The following is a 27,125-nucleotide window of genomic DNA, read 5'->3' as shown; positions in this document are numbered from 1 at the left end:
CTTTGTTAGGTAACTCCTTTAAGTCATTTGGAAACAGTTTGATCCTTCCAGGTGTTGCTTTTAAGCTTGGTTGGGAAGGAACAGAGCAGCTTAGTCTGGAGCTCATTTCCCATCGTACTAAGGTGAAATCTTTCTGAATATTCTTTGGGATGTTTGTGAATTATGAGGTTTTCTGTTATGACTGCATTTTTATAGTCTGCTATCTTACGGACTCCTATTATGGGAAACAAAAGGAGATATACTAAATAATAATAAAAAAGATCTCTCTCAAAAGCATTATGGGGCTACCGAAGCAGCCAGGACTTAAGGGGGTTTAAGAACAGTAGTTATAAGCTTTGATTTTAAAAGTTTAAAGGTAGGATTTAATCTTAATTAAAATTTAAGAAATGTGTTATATATGTTCTAAGTTGAAAATTAATTCTCTTGTTGTCGGGATGGTGTGAGGCAGTCAAGAATGACTTTGTACAGTGCTAGGAAAATGAGAATGTGAGTCATGATTTGTCTAGTGACCAGCACTGTCATCTCTTGCTAGTGTCATCTCCAGCTAGGCCTCAGTTTCTTCATGTGTTCTAAAATTTCACAGTTTTGTCATATCAAAACTTTGATGATCACCATAGTGTAGGTAGATTATGGGAACATACATACATATATATGTAAAATACACATCAATCTTCATAAAAGTTTATATATGAATGAGTGTTTATGCATTTCTTTTGTATTTTATCCTGGAAATTAATATCTGGATTTTTCAAGTAGATTTAATCTGTGGCCTAAAGTACAATTAGATGGGGTACACATAGTTTCCTTTACAGGTCATTTATAACTAGTAATCGCAACTGTTAGTTTCCAGATGTGAATAAATAACAACAAATGGCTTCCAAAGTGTATTGAGGGCTTTTTATGTACCAGGCACTGTTCTTAGAAGTTATATATCTTAGTTCCTTTACACCTCACGTGGATAAGAAACCTAGTCCCCAGTTATGTACCTGGACAGGTGAAGCACCTAGAGTTTGGCTCCTTAGCTCCTGTTTTGTTATACAGGCATGTCCCACTTATTTAAATGTCATTTGCCTACTTCATAGTTTGCAAAATGCACCAAGAAATATGATTACTTTTATTTTTTTCCACAGCAATCCTAGACAGCATAGCTTTGCAGATGAGGAAATGAGGTTGAGAGAGGTTGAGTCAGGTGTGGTTCTACCCCTAGGAAGTGAGAGAGTGAGTCTGCACCCAAACCTCTGTTCTTTCTTCCAAGTTCTGTTCATTTGTACCATGCCGTATTTTCATTGTGAACAGAAAAGGGAATGCCAAGTTTGTTGGAATGGTCAAGATCTTTTTTTCTTTTTATTTAAAACAGATAAGGTATATTATACCCAGGGTGTTTATTTTTGCTACTTTTGACTTAGCTACTTCTTATTGATCTCTCTAGCATTAATTCCTTGCCCAGTTATGCCCCGTTTTAAGTTTAGATCAATTTTCCCACTTGCTTGAAACCTGCACGATATCAGATTATTATTTCCACAACCAATATCCATTAGACTTTGTGATTACATTTTGAAAAGACTCAGATAGCAAAATTAAATTCTTTTGAACTTGCTACATTATGGTGAATATTTAAAAAAATTATGTGAAAAATGAGAAATGGATAAATTATAAGAGATGTTAGCAACTTAGTCTGATGAGGTTGAAGAGACAGTAGGACAAAAAAATATACTTCATTTGTAGGGGAGATACACCCTTGCATGGTGAGTCATAATCCAGTTCTTCTTTTTATGTAATCACTGTAGGACTCAAGCCGAATCTCCATTGGGCAGGCTCTTGCAAGCTCTGTATACAACTCAACTTTTCATAGTGGAGCATAGGTGTAGGCCTAGAGTAGCTTCTGACAGCTGGCTTCAAACATTGGTGGTTTTAGGTTGCATCATGTTTTTGTAAGGTCTTCTGTCCCCTTTACTTGCTGGAGCCGTGGAAGTGGGCAGTAGCCTGCACGGAAAGGTCTTCATGTGCTCCTCCTGCCGGGTGGGAGAATGGAGGCTCTGGGCCCTCCCTGACTCTCTGTGTGGTATTTGTGAGCAGCTTGATGTATTTGACACAAGTGTGACAGCAAAGAAGTGTGTGAGCTGAGCAGTGTGCTGCAGGGCCCAGCTGTGTGGATTTACGTGTACGTCAGGCCGAGGAGCAGCCTGAGCCAGGTCTGACGATCAAGCGGGGGCCGCTCTGCCTCCTTCCAGAGTGCATTTTAATGCCATGTGTGTTTACCCACAGTTGGCATTTGACACAGAGGAATTGTCAGAGCTGCCTTTCCCCCTCGTCACTCTGTAGTGTGCTAGTCTGTGATAGTTTCTCAAATAAAACTTCATTGTGGGTGGATGAAATTATGTGCTTTAAAAACAGAGCCCCAAATTACAACTTCTTCATTTTTGTGTTGAATTTCATGTTAAGAATTAATATGAAATATGTTTGAATTGGTAATAGGTAATACGTTGAGTAGGCAGTATGTTTACATTGTTCAAAAATCAAAATAATATAGACTATTATTTTGAATATGAAGAGCCTTGCTCTGCCCTGGTCCCCTTCCAGTCATTTCCTACCTCTAATCCTGACAGATACCACTTTAATAGTTCATCACATATCCTTTATGTTTTTGTGGGTAAATACAAGCAGATGTTTTACTTTGTTTTTTCACTTCCCAGTAATTCCCAGAGAGCTTTTTATATCAGGAATAGGGAGCTGCTTTATTCTTGTTTACTGTTGCATGGTATTTCATAGGATAGATAGACCGTAGTTTATTTTACTTTCTTCTATGGATGGACATTTGCATTATTTTTAATCATTTTGTTTTATTGAGATAATTTGCATACCATAAAATTCACCCTTGAAATGTGCAATTCAGTGGTCCCCCTTGCCCAATAATGGGGATTGAGGGGGGGGGGCCCTCCTCACTGTCCATAATCTCAGCCCTTTTATTTTGAGATAGCATCTTGCTAAGCCTGATTGGCCTTGAAGTTGTGATCCTCCTGCCTCAGCTTCCTGGATAGGTGGGATTATAGGCTGTGCCACCATGCCCAACACCGTTCAGTGGCTTTTAATGTTTCTAAGCTTTTGTTCTACAAATAATGATGTGATGAGTAACCTTGTACATGCCTGAACCATGTTACAAGTACATTTGTACTCAGAAGTAGGATTCTGGGTCAAAGGGTCACAGCATTTGAATTTGAAAGTTGTCAGTTGCCCTTGTAGATGTTGTACTGTTTTAAACTCTTGGCAGCAAAGTTCAAGAGGACCTGTTTTTCAGTCTCACAGTGAGTTTGCTTTTTATAAAGCAATCTTGATGGCTAATTTTTAATTTTATAAAGCAATGACAATTTAAAATTTTGATGTTCATTGACTACTAGTTTAACTTCATGTTGATTTCTGATTGATTTTACCAATGCGAACATAACCAAAACTTCTTTTTAAGTTCATGAATATTATTTATCATTGATTTTGCCATTCACTGGTAAAATCACAAGTAGTGAATATTGATGTACAGAACAGCTTTCATCTGTGTGATCTTAAGTTGGGTGATCGATCTCCTGACCCCTGTTCTCTCTTGTCACCTACATAGCATGATACTCTCAGCATTAATATTAAAATTCCTACTAGAGGAAGACCATTTATGTTCTGCTTGTTCTGTAGTAGGAACATTCTTATAGAATTTTATCTTTTTGATACAGACTTCTAAGTTATAATGTTTTATGCCTGACAAATGCTCTGGGTCTCAGTTGAACCAAGAAGTGGTGGTTTTTACAATAATTTAGCCAAAGCCTTAATTATAAACAGCACCCATTGATGCCTATTGACCTGTAGAACAGGTCTGTTGGTGTTTGATCTGATTTGGATATGGTATGTAATTTCTTTTGGGAACCTGTACCTTCATGCTCCTCTATGTACACAGATGAACTTTACTGATTGTTTCTTGTGAAGAGATTTTAGGATGATGTTTATAAGGTGGAGCCTTTGGATTATTTGAGACTTACATATTTTTGTAGCATTTATATTCTAGAGCTTTGTGTTTATACAAAGTCTTAAGAATTGGTAAAATGTTCTTAGGAAAATGGAAGCTTTCCTGAGCTGAAAGTGCGAATTGAAGTATAGATTTTTGGTTAAATTAGTGATGGCATGTATAAATGTGCAAGTATATGCATGGAAATATCATTAGGTCTCTTTATGTCCCCAATACTGGCTAATACTGAAAGCAGATAAGCCATTTAACCAATTAATTAATTATCCAGTAAGACCTTAGTAAGAGAAAATTCTTCATAGCTTAACTGATATTACTATTATAGATGGGAAGATACCCATTCTCAAAATGGAAGACTTTAATTAAATAAATAGGAGAGAATTAAGCCTAACAATGGAATTTACTGTTTGGTTTCAGGGACATAGACTAGTTGTTATATATCTGTTCCTTTCTCTTTGTTCACTTTGGATTATGATTGAGAAAGTCCAGAAAGACTTTGAATTCTTCCCAAAGGGATGCTTGCTTGGACTACTCTGATTATGATGGGTTTGGGAGAGAAGGCTGCTTTCCTTCAGTGGAAGAGGGCAGTACTCTGGACCATTGTGTCTGGTTGAGTAGGTTGTATGAGACCAGTGGGGCTGAAATGCAGTTTGTAGTTACCAAGCCATATGCTATTGGGTGGAGCTGCACTGGCCCAGAGCAAGATGGCTGTTTTCTAACTTGCATGATGATGCCTTACTGGCTCACTGTAGCCCCGAGGATGCATTTTTTTCCCCCAGTTTTATTTGAAAACTGTTTCTGTTGTTTTCTTTTTCTTTTACAAATAATTAGTATACACCTGCCCAAATGTGTATAGGTGTCTATATACACACTCATATATGCCACTTATGTGCCACATACACGCAGAACTCTGTATATGCCTCAATATAAGCTTGGCTATCCTTTGAAAAAAACCCTCAGAGGGAGAGAGTCACTTTGTATATATTTGATTCCTTATAAGACACCTTATAAATGGGGTTCTCTCAATTACTCTGTTTGAACAGTACTTTCTGTTTGAGGAAGAGAGTTTTTTCTTTTTTTCATTTTTTTTTTCTTTTTGATACTGGGGATTGAACCCAGGGGTACTTGACCACTGAGCTGCATCTCTGCCCTTTTTATTTATTTATTTTGAAACAGGGTTTTGTAGATTGCTGAAGTTGACCTCGAACTTGCCATCTTCCTACCTCAGTCTCCCTGGTCTCTGGGATTACCGGCGTGTACCCGTAGGCCTGACTGAAGAATGCGTAGTTCTTTGAAGCAGCTGCAGACAGTGCTACCTATGGATGCTTAAGAAGGGTGTTGCATAAAATTGAAAAAGAAAGGAAGTAAAGAGGCTTAACATAGATTTAGTAATTATTGTAGATATAAGAGATCACTTTAGAAAGGCATTACTGTGAGGGGACATGATTAAATAAGTGTTTATAGGATGAGTTCAGATACCCTGATGTTATGCAAATGGATACTTGTGGTTTAGTTTGGTGTTTCCAGTAATAGTATCATGGAAGGGTTTAAAAACTACTGTCTCAAGCAGATTATACAAATAGGAAGATTTGTTCTGGAAAACTGTACCGGCTGACTCATAAGGTGACTCTAGTGATTAAAAAAAAAAAAAAAAACTCTGACGCCAAAAATATTTTTGAAGAGTGAATCAAAATGTGTCATGAATCTGAGTGAATAAGATCATTTTAAAATTAATGCTTCATATAACATATAATCTATAATGTGTATAATTTAATTAATACATTTTATAATTGTCATTTGGCTAATTTTCATTTTTAAAAGTTTATATATTAGAGATGGCTAAATTAATTGTTGTTACTTTTAAACAGAAACTGAGGCTTCTTGAAGAACTTGAAGACACTTGGCTTCCTTATCTAACCCCCAAAGATGACGAATTCTATCAGCAGGTAAGATATTGTAATATTTTTATCATAGTTATGTGTTCTGATTTGCCCATTTTATTTGTGAGCCTACTAGTCTAGTTAGGTTGAATAAATGGGAGGTCTGATTTGGTCACCCACTGACAACTCAGCACCTAGAGGGTATGTAAATTCTTTCATGGTCTGCTTTCTGCTTTAAGTGTGCTATTATGATGCACTGTTTTATTTCCCCAAACATTTCAAGCTCTTTCCCACTCTCTGGCTTCTGGTCTTGCAGTGTTTTCTGCACAGAGTAACCTTTCTCTTATCCTGTGACTGGGTGGTTAATTCTCTGAAAGTTTAGTTAAATATCACCTTTTTTCTGGAAACTTCCCCAACTTATCTTAACTACAAGGAGACTCTACTCTTCTGTGTTAGTTGGACCTTGTAAACAACTCTGTTGTATCTCTTGTCCCACGGTATAGCAATTATGCATTTCTCTCCCTGAATTTGTCAGCAGTTTCTGTTGTAAACCCCAAACAGTTTCACTGTGGCAATAAGAGAAAAAGAGAGAACTTCATTGACGTTACTTAGAAATCTAGGAGCACGTGGATGAACCAGTCCAAACCCTCAAGAGATGTCACCTGACCACTATTTTTCTGTTGCTTGGCTTGGTGTCTCTGTATGACTTCATGCTGAGTAAGCTCTCACCTGACCGCATGGAAGGACTTGGACTGGTCAAAGGCTGGCTATGTGGTCTTCAGCACCTGGGATCTTACTAGGAGTGACTGAGTTTTTTCCCCTGGTTCCATTAGATTCTCCAGGAAGTGATCTCATTGGCCTGTTTAGAGCCCTTGTGTTTGCCTGGCCTACTTCATAGTCTACTCTTGGAGTGGGGTAGCGAATATTCCCTCTCAAATCACGGGGACTGTTGGAGTCAGAGTGGAATGGTTTCCTCAAAGGAGACCAGGTTCCAAAAAAGAAGGGTTAGGCATGGGCAACAAAAATAATAAATTTGTGCTTAAATAATAAAATTTCACCTATTTTTTCCTATTAGAATGTATCCTTTTGAGGTATGGAAATGGGGCTATATCATCAGCTATAGCTCCTGCTCGTATATAGCAGAACTTAAGCAACCACAGAAGGAAGAGATAGGAGTGTACCCATTTAGAATCCAGGTCTCTTGACTTTTGGTTCATAGTCATTTCTAAACATGTGTCTTACCTCTGTTGACATTGATCTTCACTACACCTCATCAGTCCTCTCATGGGCCTCTCTAGTGTTCTTTTTTACCTGTCTCAATTCTTGAGGTCACAGTATTTCTGACCAAGATGTAAATTGGAACATGTTAATCCCCTGCTTCAGATCCTACAGTGGATGTTCATTGCCTGGCTTTTGCATTTCCAGTCTCATCTACCCACTCCTCCCCCTTTCTGTCTGCACTGGACTTTTGTAGCACCTCAAACTATTTTCATATTGAGGGCTTTTTTGTTACATTCTTTGCTGTTCTGCCTCCTTTCTTGCTGAATTTTTGTGCTCCTTGTTAGTGAGAGTTCACACGTCATCTCCCATAGAAAGCTCCCCTGACAGTCCTGCAGCCCAGAGACTTGGCTCAGCCTCCTCTGTTGTACTTTATCAGTAACTCTATTAGCACATATCTCACTTGATTGTAATGATTTTTTTATATTCTTCCTTTCCACATCCTCTTTACTTAGTTCAGTGCCTAGAGTCTGGCAAGTGCTTAGTTTGCTTGAGTGAATAAATGAATCAGTGCACATATTAGTTGCTTTTAAAAGCTATTTATATAATGAGTTTAGTGTGGTTTGAATTTTGTTTTTATATGCATACACACCTTCCCAGAGAGGTGGCATCTGTAAATATTTGAAGGATTACTCAGAAATGTTATATCCTTTAGTGATAGGATGTTCTCTTTTGAGCTTACCTAGGTTTCCAAATTATCTGCAGCAAAGATGTATTCTTTTGCAGTGAGGGGGAAAAAAAAAGTAATTTAAAAAAGTACCCTTAAATCAGGCAAACCTACAAAATACAATCAGTTCTGAATCACTAATACGTTCATAGATAGATGCCTTCTGATACCTAATTACATGCATTGTTGTGAAGCAGCTGCTAAGCCATTTGAGTTTTTGTACTGTGCAAGTAGTACATGAAGAATTAAATGTAAGAGGTTATCAGCCCACTGTGCTCCAACCAGCCATACGCTGAAAGATAAATGGAAACCCAGATGCAAACAGCTCTTCATTCTTCTCTGTTATTTTTCGAAGGCTCACAACAAACCCTCATACCAATATCTAATCATATTAAATGCACCTTATATCAAGGCTTAGCAGTTTGATAAAACCTTATTCGAAGTAAACTTATTCTCTTATAAGATGAATCCCAAATCCTTTTTAATGACACGAATATATTTATATATTCAACTTTAGAAATTTCAGACCTGACATGGTGTCTTTCTTAGACCTTCACACAGGAATGCCAATCAAGCTGCCAGTCATGAAGACAAGACTCCATGCAGCTTGCACACAGGGAATGGTTACTGACCCTTACAATGTGCCAGGGACTGTGCTACACATTTAGGAATGCTGTCACATTTAGTCACCCCACAGTCTTGTTTGTTCATTCCATAAACAGGTGGTTAGCAACTCTTTCCCAGTTTGAGGTGCTTGGAGTGGGTCTTCTCATTTCCTGTTTTAGATGTCAGGAGAGACGAAGTCAGCTGTCTGAGTGGGGGTGGGGGAGTTCCACCTCGGCTTGGCTGACTGTGAGCCTGAGCTGTATCTGCTGTTCTGTAACCTTCCGTATATCATGCTGCAATTCCAAACACCTTCAGGAGGTTTCACAGTGTCTTTTGATTTGGCCATAGCTAGCAAAGAAGCCAAAGAAAATAACAACGACTAAAAGGTTGAAGCAGAAAAGCAGACAGAACTTCTGTGGGCTCACCATGGAGCACAGGAAAGGAGGAATGACATAGAAGACAACTCTGGTGTTCCAGATATGTGTTCGCTGTCCCCGCATCCAGAAAAATGCCACTCTCCTCAACACTTCTCCTTGCCTTCATTTATTGTACACATTCCATGTGCCAGATTGTTCTGGCGCTATTCCAAGTACACAGCATGTTTTAGCTCATTTGAATATTACTATGATGCTCTGAGGCAGGTCTCATTAAAACCTTATTTTGGAGATGGGGAAACTGAGGCACAAGAAGGTTTAAAAATCTGTTCACGATTGATAAGTAGATGGTGTCAGGACCAGGCCTGGAGCCCATGCTGGGTGTGCTGTGACTAGCAGTCGATCATAAGAACACTGGCTGTTACTCTGAGCGAGAGGAGGAGACTTGAGCTCCTGGGTCAGAAGTTCTGTACTGCTTTCCTCTTTCCCCACATCTCTTTATCCTTTCGAGATTCCTTGGCTTTATCCTCATGACCCCAAATTCTGTCTCCATCCCTGTTCTTCCTGTGACCTTCAGTGCTCCAATTCTGCCTACCTGGTAGGTGGTTATACCTGGAAGTCCTACAGGTGTATCTAACTCAACATGATCCAGACTACTTACTGACACAAATGGAGTTAGTGTCCCCAGGGTGCCAGGCATGTTATAGACAATAGAGATGAAGTTGTTAAAACTGACAAGATTGCTGCTTTCTTTGATTTTATTCCCTGTGTGTGTGCGGTGTGAGAGGACCTGTGTAGATACTAAGGTAGAATGTTCTGGACCCAGGGAACAGCAGAGCCTCTGAGGTGTTTGAGGGGAGGCTGACATATCTGCAGGCGGGTGAGAGAGGTGGGAAGGTGGAGATGATGAGATCGGGTGGTGATGAGCCTGGGAATACTGTGACTAGCAGTCTATTTAGGAACGCTGGCTGTTACTCTGAGTGAGAGGAGGAGACACGAGATGGTTTGGAGCACAAGTGTGACAGGATGTGACTTAACGTTTTAGTCAGGATCTGTGTCACACTGCACTGCCGCCTCATTCTCCTCACTAGTAGGGTCCTCCTATCTCATTTTTCAAATTAGGAACCTTGTTATCCTCAACTTCTGCCTGTCGCTTCCATCCCCAGCCAGCCATCGGGCCCTGGTACTTTTCCTTGTTGAGAATCACTCAGATTGTTCCAGGCGTGCTGACACTGTTGTAGTTCAGGCCTACATTTTTCTTCCACCTCGACCATTTACTGTTCTCCTGACTGACGTTCCTTCTGCGCTCCCAGTGCCATCAGAACAGCTTCCATAACATGACGGACATGCAGCTCCTATTACTGTACGTTTGCTAGGTCTCCCTTGCCTCCTGTAAGGCTGCTGATTGTGTGACTCCAGACCACCTCTCTGGCCTAATCTCCACCCTTTGCCTAACATGGCTTCCACCCTGAAGCTTCTGCCTTGAGTGTTGCTCTGTCCCATCCTGCTCAACCTTCTTCTTTTGTTCCTTGTGTTTTTTTTTTTTTTTTTTTTTTTTTTTTTTTTTTCCTTTGTGTCTCCTTGTGTTCTCCTCCCCTTTTCTGTCTGCTGAGCACTTAACTCACCCTAAAAAACCTTCCTTAAAGAACACATATTCTAGCAAGGGGCGATGGCACACACTTGAAGCCCCAGCAATTCTGGAGACTGAGGCAGGAAGACCACAAATTCCAGGGCAGCTTTAGCAACTTAGCGACACCCTGTCTCAAAATAAAAAATAAAAAAGAGCTAGGGAGGTAGCTTAGTGGTGAAATACCCCTGGATTCCTTCCTTAGTACCAAAACAACAAAATTCTGTGAATGTACCAGGATCTCACTACTTTAAGATCATACTGAAAATCTGACCATTTCTCATTACCTCTACTGCTCACTCTGTGGCCAAAGCTGCCATTACTTCTGCTGTAGTTTCCTTCTAACTCTTCCCTCCTCTGAATCTTGTTTATTTTAATACAGCAACTAGAATGATCTTTTAAAAACATAAATCGGTGTGTTACACCTTCTTGCTCAAAGCTCTTTAGTAGCTTCCCATCTCATTCAGATTAAAAGCCCAGGACTGTCCGTTCACCTACAGAGCACTGTATGCCCCCACCTCATTTCCTCTTCTCCCCGCTTCCTTTCCCGTCGCCTCTTCTGGCTTTGACATTCTTACTCTTCCTGGAACAAGCCAAGCTCACTCCTGCCCCGAGGCCTGTGCACTCAATGTTCCCTCTGCTTGGAACTCTTTCCCCAGGTCTCTACAGAGCCGGTATCCTTGATCTTGCAGTCTTCTGCCTGTCACCTTATCACAGAGGCCTTCCCTGGCCACCTTATGTAAATTGGCAACATGCACCCAAGTCATTTCTATCCTGCTTACTCAGGTTAACTTTTTCAGTAGCAGTTATCACCATCCAAAATATTATATATTTGATTGATCCATCGATGCATTGATCAATTGATTGTCTGACTCTTCTTACCAGAATATGAGTCCTGGAGAGCATGGAGATGCTTTACTGTTATATTCCAAGAACCTAGTGTTTTGCAAATAAATGCTTGTTAGATATGTCTTCAATAAGTGAGAATTTGCCAGATTTCCTTTCTTAATTATCCCCTACTCTTGTAGCACTGTGCTCTTGTCTTTTATAACGTCTTCCTCTAACTGTTGATTTTCATTTCTGTCTATACTGGTAAACTATGAGATGTTATAAAACAAGACCTCTCTTTCTTTCATCATTGTATTTATGTCACCTTACACAGTGACCGCCACATAGCAAGTATTGGCTAAATGTTAAATAAACAAACAAAATAACATGAACTATTGAGTGAACGAACGAGCAACCATCTTTGTGTCACTTTGTAGCAGAGCACTTATTTCATGAGTTTGGCTGCGATAGCTGTAACTGGGCCTGGGCAGTGACTTTTCAAAGTGTCCCACCTCTGGGGCACTGCTTAGTGTTGTGCACCTGGAGGCTGCATCAGGTAAGTGGTTAGACTTTTAGTCTTGGGATGGCTGCCAAGTTGCCAGCATTTGACAACAAGAATTATATAGTAAATATTATGACTAATGATGTACAAGTTGCTATAGCATGCAAAATATAAGGTGTTAGCAGCAAAATATATTAATAGCCAAAGTAGAAATACATTCCTCTGAAATCAGAGCATTCTAACAGTTTTAAGTGAAGGGCATTCCCCAAGTCACTTAAATACTATAAATTGTATTTCACTCTACTGAAGGTGAAGTTCCACTGGGCTTCATTTAAGTCAGCCTCCCGTAAACTGAGATCTTCTTCATTTAACACCATGTCTGACTTACTAGGAAAAGTAGACCTTATGCATAAGGATTTAAAATATGCAGGAAATAAAACCTAATCTCCAGAGAGCCTCACATTCCACATCTTTCAGCCATTGATAAGGGCCTGGCATGTTGGCACTTTATACCTAGCATACTTTTCCAATTACTATTAAACTATGGAATCATCATTTATGCCACAGAATCATTTATAAAGCTCAAGAAATATAGCATATGACCAGGCAACTACTAATATAATTTCATGACTGTGTACTCCCTGGAAAAACTAACGGGATTAAGTGAAAAAAAAATTCTAACATATTTGAGAATCTGCCAACAGCTGTTCCACATTATTGTGTGATATCTGATGTTCTGCATATACCTGTCCAAAGTGGAAAGTGAACGTTTGACAGAATGAACTAATATTAAATTATTTAATGTTTAGTTCTTATCCAAAGTTACTTCTTGTTCTTCTTAAACTTAACAAGTACTACATTGCACTTTTGCGTGTCAGGCACTAATTTAATCATGTTATAATAAGAAAAGGGCATTTAAGGTGGAGGTTCTTTCTCATGCATTTTCTTTGAGATAGTGACAAATGTAGCCAATTATTATCAGTTGCTCTCATTGTGGTAAAATAAAAATTTCCTAGAGTGTTGAATAACAGTTCAAATCAGATTCAAATAGAAGCAGAAGTTCTGTTGACACTTTTTGATAATTCATGATCATCAAAAAGAATTTCCTAGCAAATAGAAAAAATGCCATGAAAGTTAAGAATTTTAGACCTCTTTTGCTTGATTCTTCTGTTTAAAAGTATTTTGCATTTTTTTGTAAAAATCGAAAATAATATAGCTGTCAAAAGAAAAAAAATTTAATTACACCTAGTGTACTTTTAACCACATTTTTTTTTTCAGATCTTTTTTTTGGGGAGGGGTACTGGGGATTGATTGAACCCAAAGGCACTTTACCACTGATCCACATCCCTAGCCTTTTTAATTTTTATTTTGAGACAGGGTGTCACAAGTTGCTTAGGGCCTCACTAAATTGCTGAGTCTGTCCTTGAACTTATGATCCTCCTGCTTCAGTCTCCCACCTTTGCTGAAATTATAGGCCTGCACCCCTGTGCCTGGCTCCAAATCTTTTCTTCTGTATTGATGTATTCCTTTTTTCCTTTTATGAAACTGGGATTCTGTGTCTATCTTGTTACTAATTTCTTGTAGGACCATAGTTTGTTACTTATGTTTTTCATAAAACAATGTAAACGTTTTCAAGTTTATTACTTCAGTGTTTCTTTACTTGATTGTACTATTTCCCTTCTAATTCCCTACTGGAGTTTTTGGTGGTTTTCAGTTTCTGTTTACTATAAATAATAACTTGATGTTATTCTTACAATCTTGATGCCTATCTATTTCATCATGACAAATTCTTAAAATAGCTGAATGAAGAGATATGAACATTTTCAGGTTCTGAATCTGAAATCCTGTCCAATTCATATTAACTAAGAAGGGTCTGCCTTGCAGGGGGGGGCCCAAAGTGTTATGCCTAGAGGACTTCAGGAAAAGAAGTAGATGTGGTCATAGGGGAAAGGGACAGAGAGATCAGAGGGGAGAAAAGTTTTTGATTACTTTTCTATGTTGTTATGATGTTGTTTTTAATGCCCAGGTATTTATATATGATATTCATATAGTTAGGTGGTTTTCCCAGGTTGTTTGGGTTTTAATTTCCCTTTGTTAAATATGTCCTCTTTTAGTTTTGAATCCCAATGTGTATTGAACAAGAACAAGTTTGTGTGTGTGTGTGTGTGTGTGTGTGTGTGTGTGTGTGTGTGTGTGTGTGTGTATATGTATACACATTATTTCTAGTATTTTCTTCTTTCCTAGTCCCAGAGGGAATGTGTTGATAAGCAGATTTGGGCACATTATCATTTCTTTAGTATTCCATACTTAATAATTTCAAAGAACCCTGGAGTTATTAAGAAAGTATGATCAGATTTCCTTCTGAATCATTGCTGCTAGCTAGGTGTACTTTTGAGTATACCGATGCCTGGGGGCCTCACCTAGAAAAATAACCAGTTGTGAAAAAATTTAGTTACTGTTCATTTAGTTCTGTGTCTGCTATTAGGATTCTGTTGCTCTCATCATGGGTTGTGTAAATAGAAAGGGTGTTATCACTTCTGCTTTCCAATTGGGACAAATGCAGTATTGAAACTGTAAATCCTAAATAGATCTATGACAGTCTCAATGTAGCCTATGGTGACATGTCACCTGACTCTTCTTTTCACTTTAAATTCATGATCACACATCTCAGATAAGCACTCTGAAAAGAGGGGCAGTCCTGCTGTGCTTACTTAAGGAATTCCTTTTACCAAGTTCAGACTTGACTTATTCACTTTTCTGCTGCATACTTCCTCTAATTCCCTACAGATCTTCTGTTTCCTGGATCAGCCAGAATAGGCCAGATTATGCTGTAGTAACAAATGACCCTCAGCTCTCTGTGGCTTTGCACACTTTGCATGCTTGTTCACTTTGCATACCATTTATTGCTTGGCAGAGAACTACCCATTAAATTAACTAAGGGATCCAAGTAGTTCCACAGAACAGGTGGTTCTGTGCCAAAGGGAATGACAGTGTTTTAGAAGGTCTTGTGCTGGCAATGAAATGCTTCAGGCTGGAAGTGACAGCCATCATTTCTTGTTGGACATGTTTCATTCATCATGTATCTTTTCTCCTACCTAATACTTGGGTCACATATTTTTGTCAGTAGAGAATTTTCAACTATATGATAGTCTTCTACTAATGTTTAACAACTGGCTCTCTGTGGGTAAAAACTCACCTTGATTTCTATAGTTTTAATACTCCTACATGACCAGTTTTAAGCTACCAACATGGTTAACTGAGTGAGTAGTTGGGAAGAGATTTACACACTCCTGCACACGACTGGTAGTTAGTCTATTTTATGATACTAATATTCATCTTGTATGTTTATGCATATGGGTATATGTACATATATTTGTGCACACATATTTTAGTAGAGCTTAATTTCTTTCCTTTTAGATTAAAAAAACAATAAAAACCTACCTCCACTATTCCCTCCCTAATGGATTGCCTTACAAATCCCTGCATACCGCATTTGGGAGATGGCTCCTCTAGACACTCAAGGACTTTGCTCCTTTGGTTATTCACTCTGTTTCTGCATCATCAGCCTCCTTCTCTTGAATCATTCCCATGAATACACTGACGAGCTCTCATGTCCTCTAGTGCCTTCCATCATTAAAGATTATCCTTTGATCAAGCATTCCCCTTTATCAACAGCTGCATTTTTTTATTCCCCTTCTTAGCAAAACCACTCAGAAATCCGCACGTGTCATCTGCACTTCCTCCTTTTCAATCTACTTCATTCTGACTTCTTTTCCTACTCCATTGCTGAAATTGCCCTGGTCATTGTCATCAGTGATTTTCATATTGCTGAATCTAGTGGATAATCTCTGTCCTCATCTCACTTGACCTCATCATAGCTGACACAGTTGACTACTCCATCCTTTTTAATATAGCCTTCTCTTTTGGCTTTAGCTTTACTGCAGTCTTATGGTTTTCTGCTTATTCTCCTTAGCTGAACCTTGTTCTGCCACTCAGGAAGTAATGTTCCCTCTGCTAGGGATCTCAACCATGTCTAGGCCTTGACAAACCATCTGTGTTCTGACAGCTCCCACAATGAGTTCCTTAGCCCCACTTTTTCTCCTGAGCTCCAGGTGTGTATATCCAGTTACCTCTCGTGATTTCCACTTGGAGATTTCGTAGGTATCTTAATGACTACCGTTTCAGAAAGGAACTGTTCATTCTTCCCTGTTCTTGTCTCTACCATTTCAGTTTTGCCCAGTCTTTCATATTTCCAAAAAAAAGTGCATTGTTTATTCAGTTACTCAATCCAGAAATCTGGAAGTGAACCTTAACATCTTTCCTTTCTTCATCCCTACTTCAATCCAAAAGCACATCCTTTTGCTCTACCTATAAAATATGTATTTTATATGTCCATTTATCTGTCTCAACCTTAATCCAGATTGTTACTACTTTCCTTTAGGATGGTTGTAATAGCACCGAATGTAACTTTCCACATTCCTATTTGCCTTTTACAAACTACACCCTGTAAACTAAGAGTGAGTTGTTTTGTACATGTGTGGTGCAGGGGAGTTCTGGTAATTGAACCCAGGGTCTGTTTACCAGTGAGCTACATTCCCAGCCCTTTTTATTTTTAATTTTGAGACAGGATCTCACTAAGCTACTGAGGCTGGCCTCAATCTTGAGATCCTCCTGCCTCAGCTTCCCTGTCACAGGGTTTACAGGTGTGTGCCATCGCACCTAAGTAGTGTTTATAACATGTAAGTGCATTTATTCCTTTCCCTTTGAAATCCTCTAGTATGCTTACCATCCATTCCAGATTCTTTTTCATGACCTCCAGGACTCTGTGTCGTGGCCCCTGCTTTCTTTCCTCTTCATCCTATTGTATGTCATTCTGCCTTTGGCTCATGTGCTTTGGTAAAACTGGCCTTTTCGTCCCTAGAACAGACTGGTCTTTCTTCAGCGCCTTTGCATTTTTGGTCTGTCTTCCTATAACTCTTTAGTATATCACGTGGCTTGTGTCTTCTTATCCTGAAGGTCTCGGCTTAAATTCCATCTCCTTAGAGAGATTTTCTCATTTTGTGACAGATTTCCTAATGATTTTTTTGTTTTCTGTCCTAATACTCAACCTGGTTTGGGATTGTTTTTCCTCATTATTAACTTAATTTGGTAGATTCGGTAGAAAGCTGTGTGAGAATTGGAACCTTATTTTTGTCTGGTGTTTTGTAGGTGATCAGTAAACATGTTGAATGAAAAAATGTACAGAAGAATAAATGGTCTTACCCTGTTTATCATATAAGTGCTAATCAGCCAATAAAATTATGAAAGGAAGATTTGTCAAAAATGGTGCACAGCCCAATAATAGGAGGATAGAGTTAATAAGTCGATCATGTCTGGGTCTTTCCTTCAGGTCTTAGCTTTAAGCTAGGAACAAATCAGATTAAATTTTATACATTTTTAAATGTAAAATATTGTGTTGCGGTTAAAAAAAATCCATTGTATTATGGAGAACCAGGGAACTCTGGCTAGACTCCAGTTCATATATCAAGTACTGAGAAGCCAAAATGGTGACTGAAAGGCTAATGCATTCCCACCCTGTACCAAAAAAAAAAAAAAAAAACCTATGCATTTTTATATTAGGGAAGGGACTTGTTTTATAGTCTTCTCTTCCAGTGACACCAGCAAAATTATTACCGTTTTCTAGAATTACAGTGGAATACCCCATTAATCCATCTTATCCACCCTGTCCATTGATCCATCCACCCATTTAACATTTACTGAGTACTTTCTGGGCATTAGTTTTATGGTCATGAATGAAATTGTCATGGCTCTTGTGTTCCTGAGACTTAGTATTTAACTTCCCAAGTCAAGTGGATTCTCATTCAGTTGAAGTGTTGAGGAGAGACTGGTCTCTTATTTATAGCACCCTGCCCTTAATAAATAGACACATGACAATGAATGAAATTGTTTTTTTCTGGAGATCCAAAGAGTAGGGAAAAATGGTCACCTAGGGAACCTGGGAGAGCAAAGCTAAGATTATTATTATTTTTGTTTATGTTGAAGATTATTAATAGTTTGAACTTAAACTTAAAAAATATTTTCTTAGAGTAATGAGGTTGAAGTATTTTTTATTGTTGCATTATAATTATATACAGTGGTGGGACTTGTTGTTACATATTTGTACATACACTGAATATAACAATATGAGTACCACGTGCTAACTGATTGTGCCATGGAGCTCCCTGAACATAACCATGTAGTTTGGCCAATATCATTCCCTAGCATTTCCTCTTTTCCTTGCGTTCTACCTCCCTCTGGTCCCTTTCCTCTACTCTATTGGTCTCCATTTGATTTTCAAGAGACTCCACCACCTTTCTTTTCCTATTTCCTCTCTTACTTCCATATATGAGAGAAATTATTAATATTAATAGTTTTAGCTTGAACTTGGAAGTCTTGACTGGAGAGTTTTATGACATTTGTTAGTTTTGCTTTTAGGCTGGAGACATCTGCATCCTGTTTTGCCTCGTAGTTTGTGTTTCCCCAGTAATGCTTATAGAGAAAATAATAAAATCATAGCCATCCCATTAACGTGTTTCTATTTTGCTTTGGTTTTGTCCTAGTGGCAGCTGAAATATCCTAAATTGATTCTCCGAGAATCCGGCAGTGTGTCTGAGGAGCTACACAAAGAGGTTCAAGATGCTTTTCTCACCCTGCACAAGCATGGATGCTTATTTCGGGACCTGGTTAGGATCCAAGGCAAAGATTTGCTCACTCCGGTATCTCGCATCCTCATTGGTAATCCAGGCTGCACCTACAAGTACCTGAACACCAGGCTCTTTACAGTCCCCTGGCCAGTGAAGGGCTCTACTGTAAACTATTCTGAAGCTGAGATTGCTGCTGCTTGTCAGACCTTCCTTAAGCTCAATGACTATCTGCAGATAGAAACCATCCAGGCTTTGGAAGAACTTGCTGTCAAAGAGAAGGCCAATGAAGATGCTGTGCCAGTGTGTATGGCAGAGTTCCCCAGGGTCGGTATGGGGTCAGCCTATGATGCACAAGATGAAGTGGATCTTAAGAGCAGAGCAGCATATAATGTAACTTTGCTCAATTTCATGGATCCTCAGAAAATGCCATACCTGAAAGAGGAGCCTTATTTTGGCATGGGGAAAATGGCAGTGAGCTGGCATCATGATGAAAATCTGGTGGAAAGGTCAGCGGTGGCTGTTTACAGTTATAGCTGTGAAGGTACTGTCTGCTCTGGGAAAAAGCACCCCTGATTGTAATATGACCAGAGTGATTTAGGCTTTGGAGAGGGACATACATGTGCATGCACGTGTGTGTGTGTGTGTGTGTGTGTGTGTGTGTGTGTGTGTGTGTGTGGACTGTGCATGTGTTTGTGTATATGTTTGAGCTGTATGTCCTGTTAGCTTGTCTCGCCTGTGTGTCTGCAGATTATCTCTCTTTCTCACCTAGCTGTGCTATCTGGCCCATTGTTTTACTGCATGCAGAATATTTTCACATGTAAGCACTACTGTCATTTTGTCTTTCCCATGCCCAAGAGAGCAGCATCTTGGATTCATACAGCTGACTGCTTTTCTCTAACACTCAACATAGATTCCACAGTTGCTATAATTAACTTGCTGATAAGGGGCTGGGAAAACAGAAATCTGTCAAATCTTTCCATATTCTCACAGGTGCACATTTCTTGTCTTGCCAAAATATTTTATTATGGTTGACATCATTATCTTGATGGGCATATTTTGTCAAGTATGGACTTGTTCTTGGCTTCATACCATTTTTACTACTATCCCTCCCTGCCAGAAGCAGTTGAGGTGCCTTTTATAAGCAGCCGTTCCTCTGTTTTCAGGAAATTCTCTAGCCCTCTTCCCAGTTCTTCCATTTTAGACCTCACAGGGTTGCTGTGGGGAACTTCTTGTGTTTTCTGAAAGCCGATCACAGAGATCATAGGCTACCATTTAGTGGCCTAACCAAATTTTCCTTCTGTTGTTTATTTCTGTGCTTAGAGTCCCCATAGCTGATTGGAACAGGGTTACAAAAATGTTCTCGAATGTATGGAGGACAGTCTTGCCATTGCTTTCTTCTTTTTTTGATTCTTTGACCAGATTCAGTGTTAGCTTCTCTGCCTGTTTTATTGAAAGATGTTTGTAAAGCAAGAGTTCTAGATATTCTTTCAGTGAAAAAACTGGCACTTTTCAAGGTCATTATTTTCGGACAACGCCAGTAGTTTTATTGGACTTTGTTACTTGTTTGCTGTTTACTAAAATGACCGTTTTGGAAAAAGAGATACGGAGAAAAAAAATCTCATGGTACCCCTAAATTGCTTACCATTTCTCATTCTCAAAAAAATTCCCCAGGATAATTAATATCTTTTCTACCTTTACCTTGTTTTTAGTCTAAAACAAGGAACTAGTTCAGCACTTAGAAATTTCACCTGTATCCTTGGCATCTCAAATAGTGATGCTGACCTAAGAAAATCCCTTGAAGGGATTCAGTGCTGTCCTAATGGAAAGAACCGAAATCTTCTGATCTTTAATAAGGTCTTGCCAGGGATTTTAGAAGCATCACGTCCAAGAACTCTGATGTTAGAACAATGGAGTTTGTTAGTTTCTTTCTTAGGGAGTCAGCTCTCCGAAACTGCAGCAATGGCATGTGATAGCATGGACTGCTACAAGGGTGTCTTTGTGCTCCAATTTATTCTCAGCCCCACAGTTTAATAGTTCTATTGTACTCTCTTTGCGTGGGTGATCAAATAGATTTTGAAACCTAGAATCTCTTTCAGAAAGGAATTAGAAATTTTAATGAATAGTTTCTATGGTCTGGAGTAGTTAAGACTGATAAAGCATACAAGTATAAATCATATATAAATAGAGGAGTGTTTATACTTGAGTTATCACCTACAAGAGGCAACTAAAGAATCTGAATCTGTAAGAGCAGTGCAATTCCTCTGTTACCTTAACTCCCGAGAGACATAGAATTCTCTTTAATGGTATTGACAGCACTGGGAGCTTCTGCTTATTGAGCACCTACTGTGTGCTAGACACCATTATATGCTTTTTACATTTTTTTTTTTGTTGTTGTTGTTGTACTGGGGATCAAACTCAGGGCTTTGTGCTTGCGAGGCAAGCACCCTACCAGCTGAGCTATCTCCCCAGCCCTGCTTTTTACATGTTTAAACTCATTTTATCTTTTCTTTTTCACAACAACAAAGTAGTAACACAGTTCAGTCGTACTTTGCATAATGATGTTTTGTCCAATGATATATTTATGACAGATGATTCTGTAAATTGTAAGGAGCTGAAAAATTCCTGTTTCCTAGTGACTTTGTAATATTGTAGCTCAGTGAATTACTTAAATGTTTGGGGTGACACTGGTGTAAACAAACCTATGGTACTGCCAATCAGATTAAAGAACAGCACATACAAGCTGGGCCTGGTGGCACATGTCTGTACTCCCAGCTATTTGGGAAGCTGAGGCAGGAGGATTGCAAGTTTGAGGCTAGCCTGGGCAACTTAATGAGATCCTGTCTTAAAATTAAAAATAAAAAGGGTTGAGGATGACTGGCATGGTGGCACATACCTACAATCCTACCAGCTCGGGAGGCTGAGACAGGAGGATCACAAGTTCAAAGCCAGCTTCAGCAGTGGCGAGGTTCTAAGCCTCAGTGAGACCCTGTCTCTAAATAAAATACAAAATAGGATTGGGGATATGGCTCAGTGGTTAAGCACCCCTGAGTTCAATCCCTAGTACCAGGAAAAAAAAAAAAAAAAAAAGAAAAAAAAAAGGGCTGGGGATGCTGGGGATGAAACTCAGTGGTAAAATGCCCTTGGGTTCAATTCCTAGTATTGCAGAAAGAAAAATAAAAAAAGAGCATATACAGTTATGACCATAATACTTGATAATGATAATAAGGCTATTACTGGTTTATGTGTTTACAGTATTATACTTTTTGTGGTTATTTTGGAGTGTACTCTTTTTACTGTTTTAAAATAAGTTTAAAATGCTTTTCTGTGTTAGGCTGGTAGTAGCGTCACACATTTTGGGCTCACCCCACCCCTTGATTGCATTGAGGCCAGGTGGACTGAATGGCCTATACCATCTAGGTTTGGGTACGTACACTCAGTGACAAGTGATAACATTTAGTTCTCTGTCCTCCTCAGAATTCTTTCAGAACTGTGGTAAGGTTGGGCTTGAGAGGGTCACAGAGAATGGAAACTTCATAGACTGGACTGTTTTCATGTCTTTGAACATATTCCTTACGCAGTTGCTCAGGGAAGTTCAGTGAGCTCTTCTAACCAGTGTGGGATCCAGCGGTAACTAAGATGCTCTCCTGGACTTGAGCGTATAGGTGATATAAGGTGTGCTCTTGTGATTATAATTGTGCAGTTGTGAAGCTTTAGTTCAGGAAGAGACTTTTGGAATCACCTAATTCTAGCCTCTGGAGGGAAGACAGGAACCAGCTTGCCCAAGGTCATATAGTTACTTAGTGACAAGAGCAGGGATGTCAGTTGGAGAGTGTTGCTTGCCACTGGAGAGCATTGCGTGAAATGCATTGGGAGTTCAGATTCAGAAGTGATTACTTCCTGCTGAAATTAAATTCAGTTGAAGCTTTCAGGACTTGACTCTCAATACCTTTTCCCAAGGAAATCTTCTTGTAGATTTATAATGAGCCAATCATCCCTCTTTGGTTTATTTTCATGAGTAGAGGTCATTGAGAAGTAATTTGTATAGGATATGTGTAATTATATACTAAATTCGTTGGCTTTCACATGCATTTCTAGTTAATAGATATCTCCAGAAGGAAGATTGAAATGGTACAATTTTTAATCAGGAATGGCTTCAGGGAACCATATGTAAATAGGCAAAGTATTTGATTTTCCTATTCCAGCTTTGCGGGCAATTGCTTGTTACTCCTAGCTGTAAAAAACGAATTTTAGCAGGAAAGGCATTAAAAATCCATTGTTTAATTTGGCCTAACACCTTGTTCTTTGACTGGAACACCTTCAAAAACATCACTTAGACAGTAACTATTGGTTGCCTGTTTTTGTTTCTTTGTTAAGAAAGATATGTTTCAGTGACATTGTGTTTATAAGAAAAGCAATGTTTAAGATTTTTCATAGTGCCAAGTATTCAGATTTTCTCCTTTATCTCCAGGTATCCCACGGAAGGCCAAGGGGGCTTACAAAAAGTTTCCTGTTGAGTATGTGATAGGCTGGAAAATAGGGACTTTGAAGTAATTTTCTTGGAATTCTAGGCTTCCTATGATTCTCATGTCTCTATTTGGGAAAAGTTGGATTCTCTTAAGGATAGAAATCTATTCCTCTAAGTCTTGAATCTCTATTTTGAAACAAGTAGCTCTATATTCCTTAGTGTATCACTGAGACCATGAAAAACTAGATTGTAATTGCAGCTAGGGGTTTTGGAACATTCCTGATCTTAAAAAATGTTGATATTTAAGTTTTTCTTCACCTCCCAGCATCCCCAAGTTCTCAAAGCTCATTTGATCTAGGTTGGTTTTATGACATCATACCATAGTTTGTCATTTATTTTTAACATCACTTATACTGCTCAGTTAAACTCAATCCTACAAATCACTTTTTCCCCCCTATAAAAGTATTTATTCATTTATCACTCTTTGGCACACATAATTCCAGAAGTTGAGTGTGATAGTAAACCAGACAGAAATCCCTGCCCTCATTGAGCTTTACATTCTAGCAAGAAGAGACAAGTAGGTTGTGTAACAAGAGTGAGGGACAGGCTTGCGGTTAAATCAGGAAGTCAAGGAGGGCCTCGTTCAAAAAAAGTAGCAGTGGAGCAAAAACTGGAAGGAATGAGTCACTTGGAAATTTGATGGAAGGGACAGCAGTCTCGTAGAGGGAACATGGAATACAAATGGAACTCCATAGAACACAACTGGGTGTTTCAGAAACAAGTGTGAGTGTAATAGTGTCTGACAAGGGGAAAATCCGGAAGCGAAGACAGGCCAGGGTATGGAGGGTAGATGGCAAGGCCTTGTCCCATCAGTGTAGAAAGTGCCAGCCTTGTATGTGGTGTCAGATTAGGAACCATTGCAGAGTTCCAAGGAGAAGAAGGGAAGCAATGCTGCTGGTGGGAAACTTGCAAGAGGCCATCACAGTAACCCCGGTGATGGGCCTGAAGAGGCAGAGGTGGTAAGAAATGTATAAATACAGCCCCATCCTCCACCCCCGCCCCCCCCCCAAAAAAAAAAAAAAAAAAAACTGGCAAAATTTAAATGCTAGTGAGAAAGGAAGGCTGGCAATGACATTTGTTGGCACTTTCTAGAATTTTCTATGAATGGAATTACATATAATTCATAATGTAATGTTTTGGTCTGGATCCTTTTACTTAATCATTTTGGGATTCATCCATGTCATTGTGTGTATCAATAGTTCATCCCCTTTTTACTCTTCTTTATTATGATGTATACACACATTTAGGTATGACTTAGAATTATATTCATTTTAAAGTGTAGATTTCAGGAGCATTGAGTACATTCAAGTTGTCATGCAACCATCACCATTATCCATCTCCAGAATTTTTTCATTATCCTGTGCTGAAACCAGTGACATTGAACTGTGACTCCCCAGCCCTGCTTCTCTCATCCCCTGGTAACCACTGGTCCGCTTTCTGCTTTTATGTATTTGACTACTCCAGGCTCCTCATATATATAAATGGAATCACACAGTGGTTGTCCTTTTGTGTCTGCCTTTATTTCACTGAACATACTGTCTTCAAGGTCTGTCCATTTTATGGAGCGTATCAGTATTTCATTTCTTTTTAAGGTGTACTAATACTCCATTGTTTGTCCCTTCATCTATTAATGTTGTTTCCATCTTTGACTGTGGTAAATAATGCTCCAGTATGTATTATCTGCTTTCAGTTCTTATGTACATACATACTGTACACATAAGTGAAATTGCTGGTTCAGATGGTAATTCTGTTCTCATTCTTTTGAGGAACTATCATACTGTTTTCCACAGAAATGACACCATTTTACATTCCCACCAGTAATGCACCAGAGTTCTTAATTGCTCTTCATTTATGCCAGCACTTGTTATTTTCTGGTTTTTGATATTAGCCATTCCATTGAGTGGGAAGTAGTATCTCATTGTGGTTTTGATGTGCACTTTCCTAATGATTAATGATGTTGAGCATCCTTTCATATCTTTATTGATCACTTATATATCTTCTCTGAAGAAATCTCTATTCAGGTCCTTGGCCTGTTTTCAAATTAGAGCTTTGAGTTCTTTATATATTCTGGATATATTCCTTAACAGATATGTGATTTGCAAGTATAGTCTCCAAGAATGGCTGAATTTTTAATGAGCAAGGAATAAGCAGGCAAATTGGAGTGGAACAGATTTTACTGTTTACAACATTAATTGGGTATTTGGATTCTGTACTATTAATTGACATATTTGTGTTGATATTAATTAGTCATGGGCTCTTAGGGAAGTTACTTAAATTCTTTGTGATTATGTTTTTTCATATGTGAAATAGTGACAAGAATAGTGCCTACCTCAGGATTAAATACAAGTATTTAACATAAAATATAAAGTTTTTACATGTGAATAGCATGTAAAGATAAGAACTTAACCAGTGTTTAGCACCCAGTAAGCATTCAATAAGTGTTAGTTATTTTTAGTTTTTATTAAAATTTGTACATTTATATAATTTTTAAAAAAGCCATTTTAATACATTTTTTTGAAGAGAAAATAGCAGTTATCCATGCCTTTCTCCTCAGTTTCATTTCCCTAGAGATAGTCTTTCTACTCTCTTTTTTCAGGTAGAGGATAATGTGCTTTCCTTGTTTTGAGCATTGCCTTTTGGCTTCCTGACATGGAAGTGAGGATTTGCTCAGCTTTCTTTTTCTCCCTATCTTATCATGCATACTCTTCTGATTTTCCTCTACTCTCATTGTAGATATTTTGTAATTTTGATTGTATTGGCACTCAGCCTTTATAGTTATCATGTCCATGAACATGCTGTTCAGAGCTTGTAATAATTTGTGATTGATTTATCAATTTTTTCTTCTCTCTGGAATCCATATGATTTGGTTGTTGAACCTTCTGTTTTCTTGCTTATGCCTTATTTTCAATATTTTGAATATTTTAATTGATTCTGTGAGACATCCTTAACTTTATCTTCCAACCTGTCTATTGAGTTTTTAAAAATTATTGACCTATAAGCGATAAGCATTCAGCTTGGTAAATTGCCATTAAGTGAACATATCTGTGTACCTAGCTCTCAGATCAAGAAATAAAACATACATACATCTCAGAAATCTTCCCTTCTAATGTCTGCTTCTCCGTAATAAATACTAAATGAATAATTTTAAATAAAAATACTGTCCCAACTTCTAAAACTGTAGATTAGTTTTATTCATGTTTGAATTAAATTGATAAGCTCATTGAGGCATGATGTGCATCTTGATGCTTCTTTGTATCTGCATATAACAGAAAATGAGTACTTATTGTCCAAAATGAGTAAGTCTTTATTGTTCTTGAGGAGTTTGGACTGTTGGGGTACAGTGTAAACACCATCCAGTAACTCTTGATTTCTGCTACTGTTATCGCCAGTAAGTATTAGGATTCTGTTGATAGCAAATAGCACATACTGAACCTAAGCAAACTTAATTTTAAAACATAAGGAATTTTCTCATTACTAAGACCAGGGATTTCACTGGATTCAACTGGACATTGTTTCAACAATAATGATGTAATCAGTTTCCAATGTCTTCCCTTTTATTTTTTGGCTTTTTTTTTTTTTTTTTTAAACTCATGGCTTCCAACTGATTGCCTTTGTCTTTTGTGGCCATAGTCTTCCTTTTTTTAAGAACTGGGACTGAGGGAAACCGGGCCTTGGATATGCCCTTTGAACTCTGGGTAAAGCTATATGTGAACTGGATGAATAAATAATTATGGTCTTTTGATTCACCCAGTTTGGTTCTGGTCTTCAGTGTTATTTATAGCGTCAAGATTTCCTGTAAGTCTCCATCACTCTCTTTGCACCTTCCTGAGGCTGCTCAAGGAACTTTACAAGTTCTGGTTTGGAGAATGTATTGTTTGAAAAGTGTCACTGCTTCTTTTCCTTATTTTATATTTGACTTCATCTAATGTGATTTTGAAGCTTTAGCCAAGGGCCCTCAAAGCAATTTTTCTCCCCTATCCCACTTCACTTTTTCCCTTAAGTCCATGAAACGTGATGTAATGAGGTTCTCCTATGTATGTGAATATTTTTACCTTACTTTTTTTTTTTATCCCAAAAGCTTAATCTGAAAACTGACAGAACCAGACATCATGTTGAAGAGCTTTAGATTTTTTTCTGTAAAGAGTTTTCAAT

General features: G+C 38.5%; 1 protein-coding gene across 1 annotated transcript in view; it reads left to right on the top strand.

Annotated features, from left to right (window-relative positions):
- The window catches only part of LOC306648404 (alpha-ketoglutarate-dependent dioxygenase FTO), a 217,569-nt gene that overhangs the window by 93,517 nt on the left and 96,927 nt on the right, over positions 1-27,125 (top strand). Inside the window, exons 2-3 of the mRNA XM_079118534.1 lie at positions 5,872-5,949; positions 18,365-18,989. Of these exons, the coding sequence (XP_078974660.1) occupies positions 5,872-5,949; positions 18,365-18,989 (703 nt within the window). The remainder of the gene's footprint in view (positions 1-5,871; positions 5,950-18,364; positions 18,990-27,125) is intronic.

The sequence above is a fragment of the Sciurus vulgaris genome, assembly GCF_902686455.1.
Source record: "Sciurus vulgaris genome assembly, chromosome: 17".
In the NCBI taxonomy this organism is placed as follows: Eukaryota; Metazoa; Chordata; class Mammalia; order Rodentia; family Sciuridae; genus Sciurus; species Sciurus vulgaris.
This window is presented reverse-complemented; position numbering and strand designations above follow the sequence as displayed.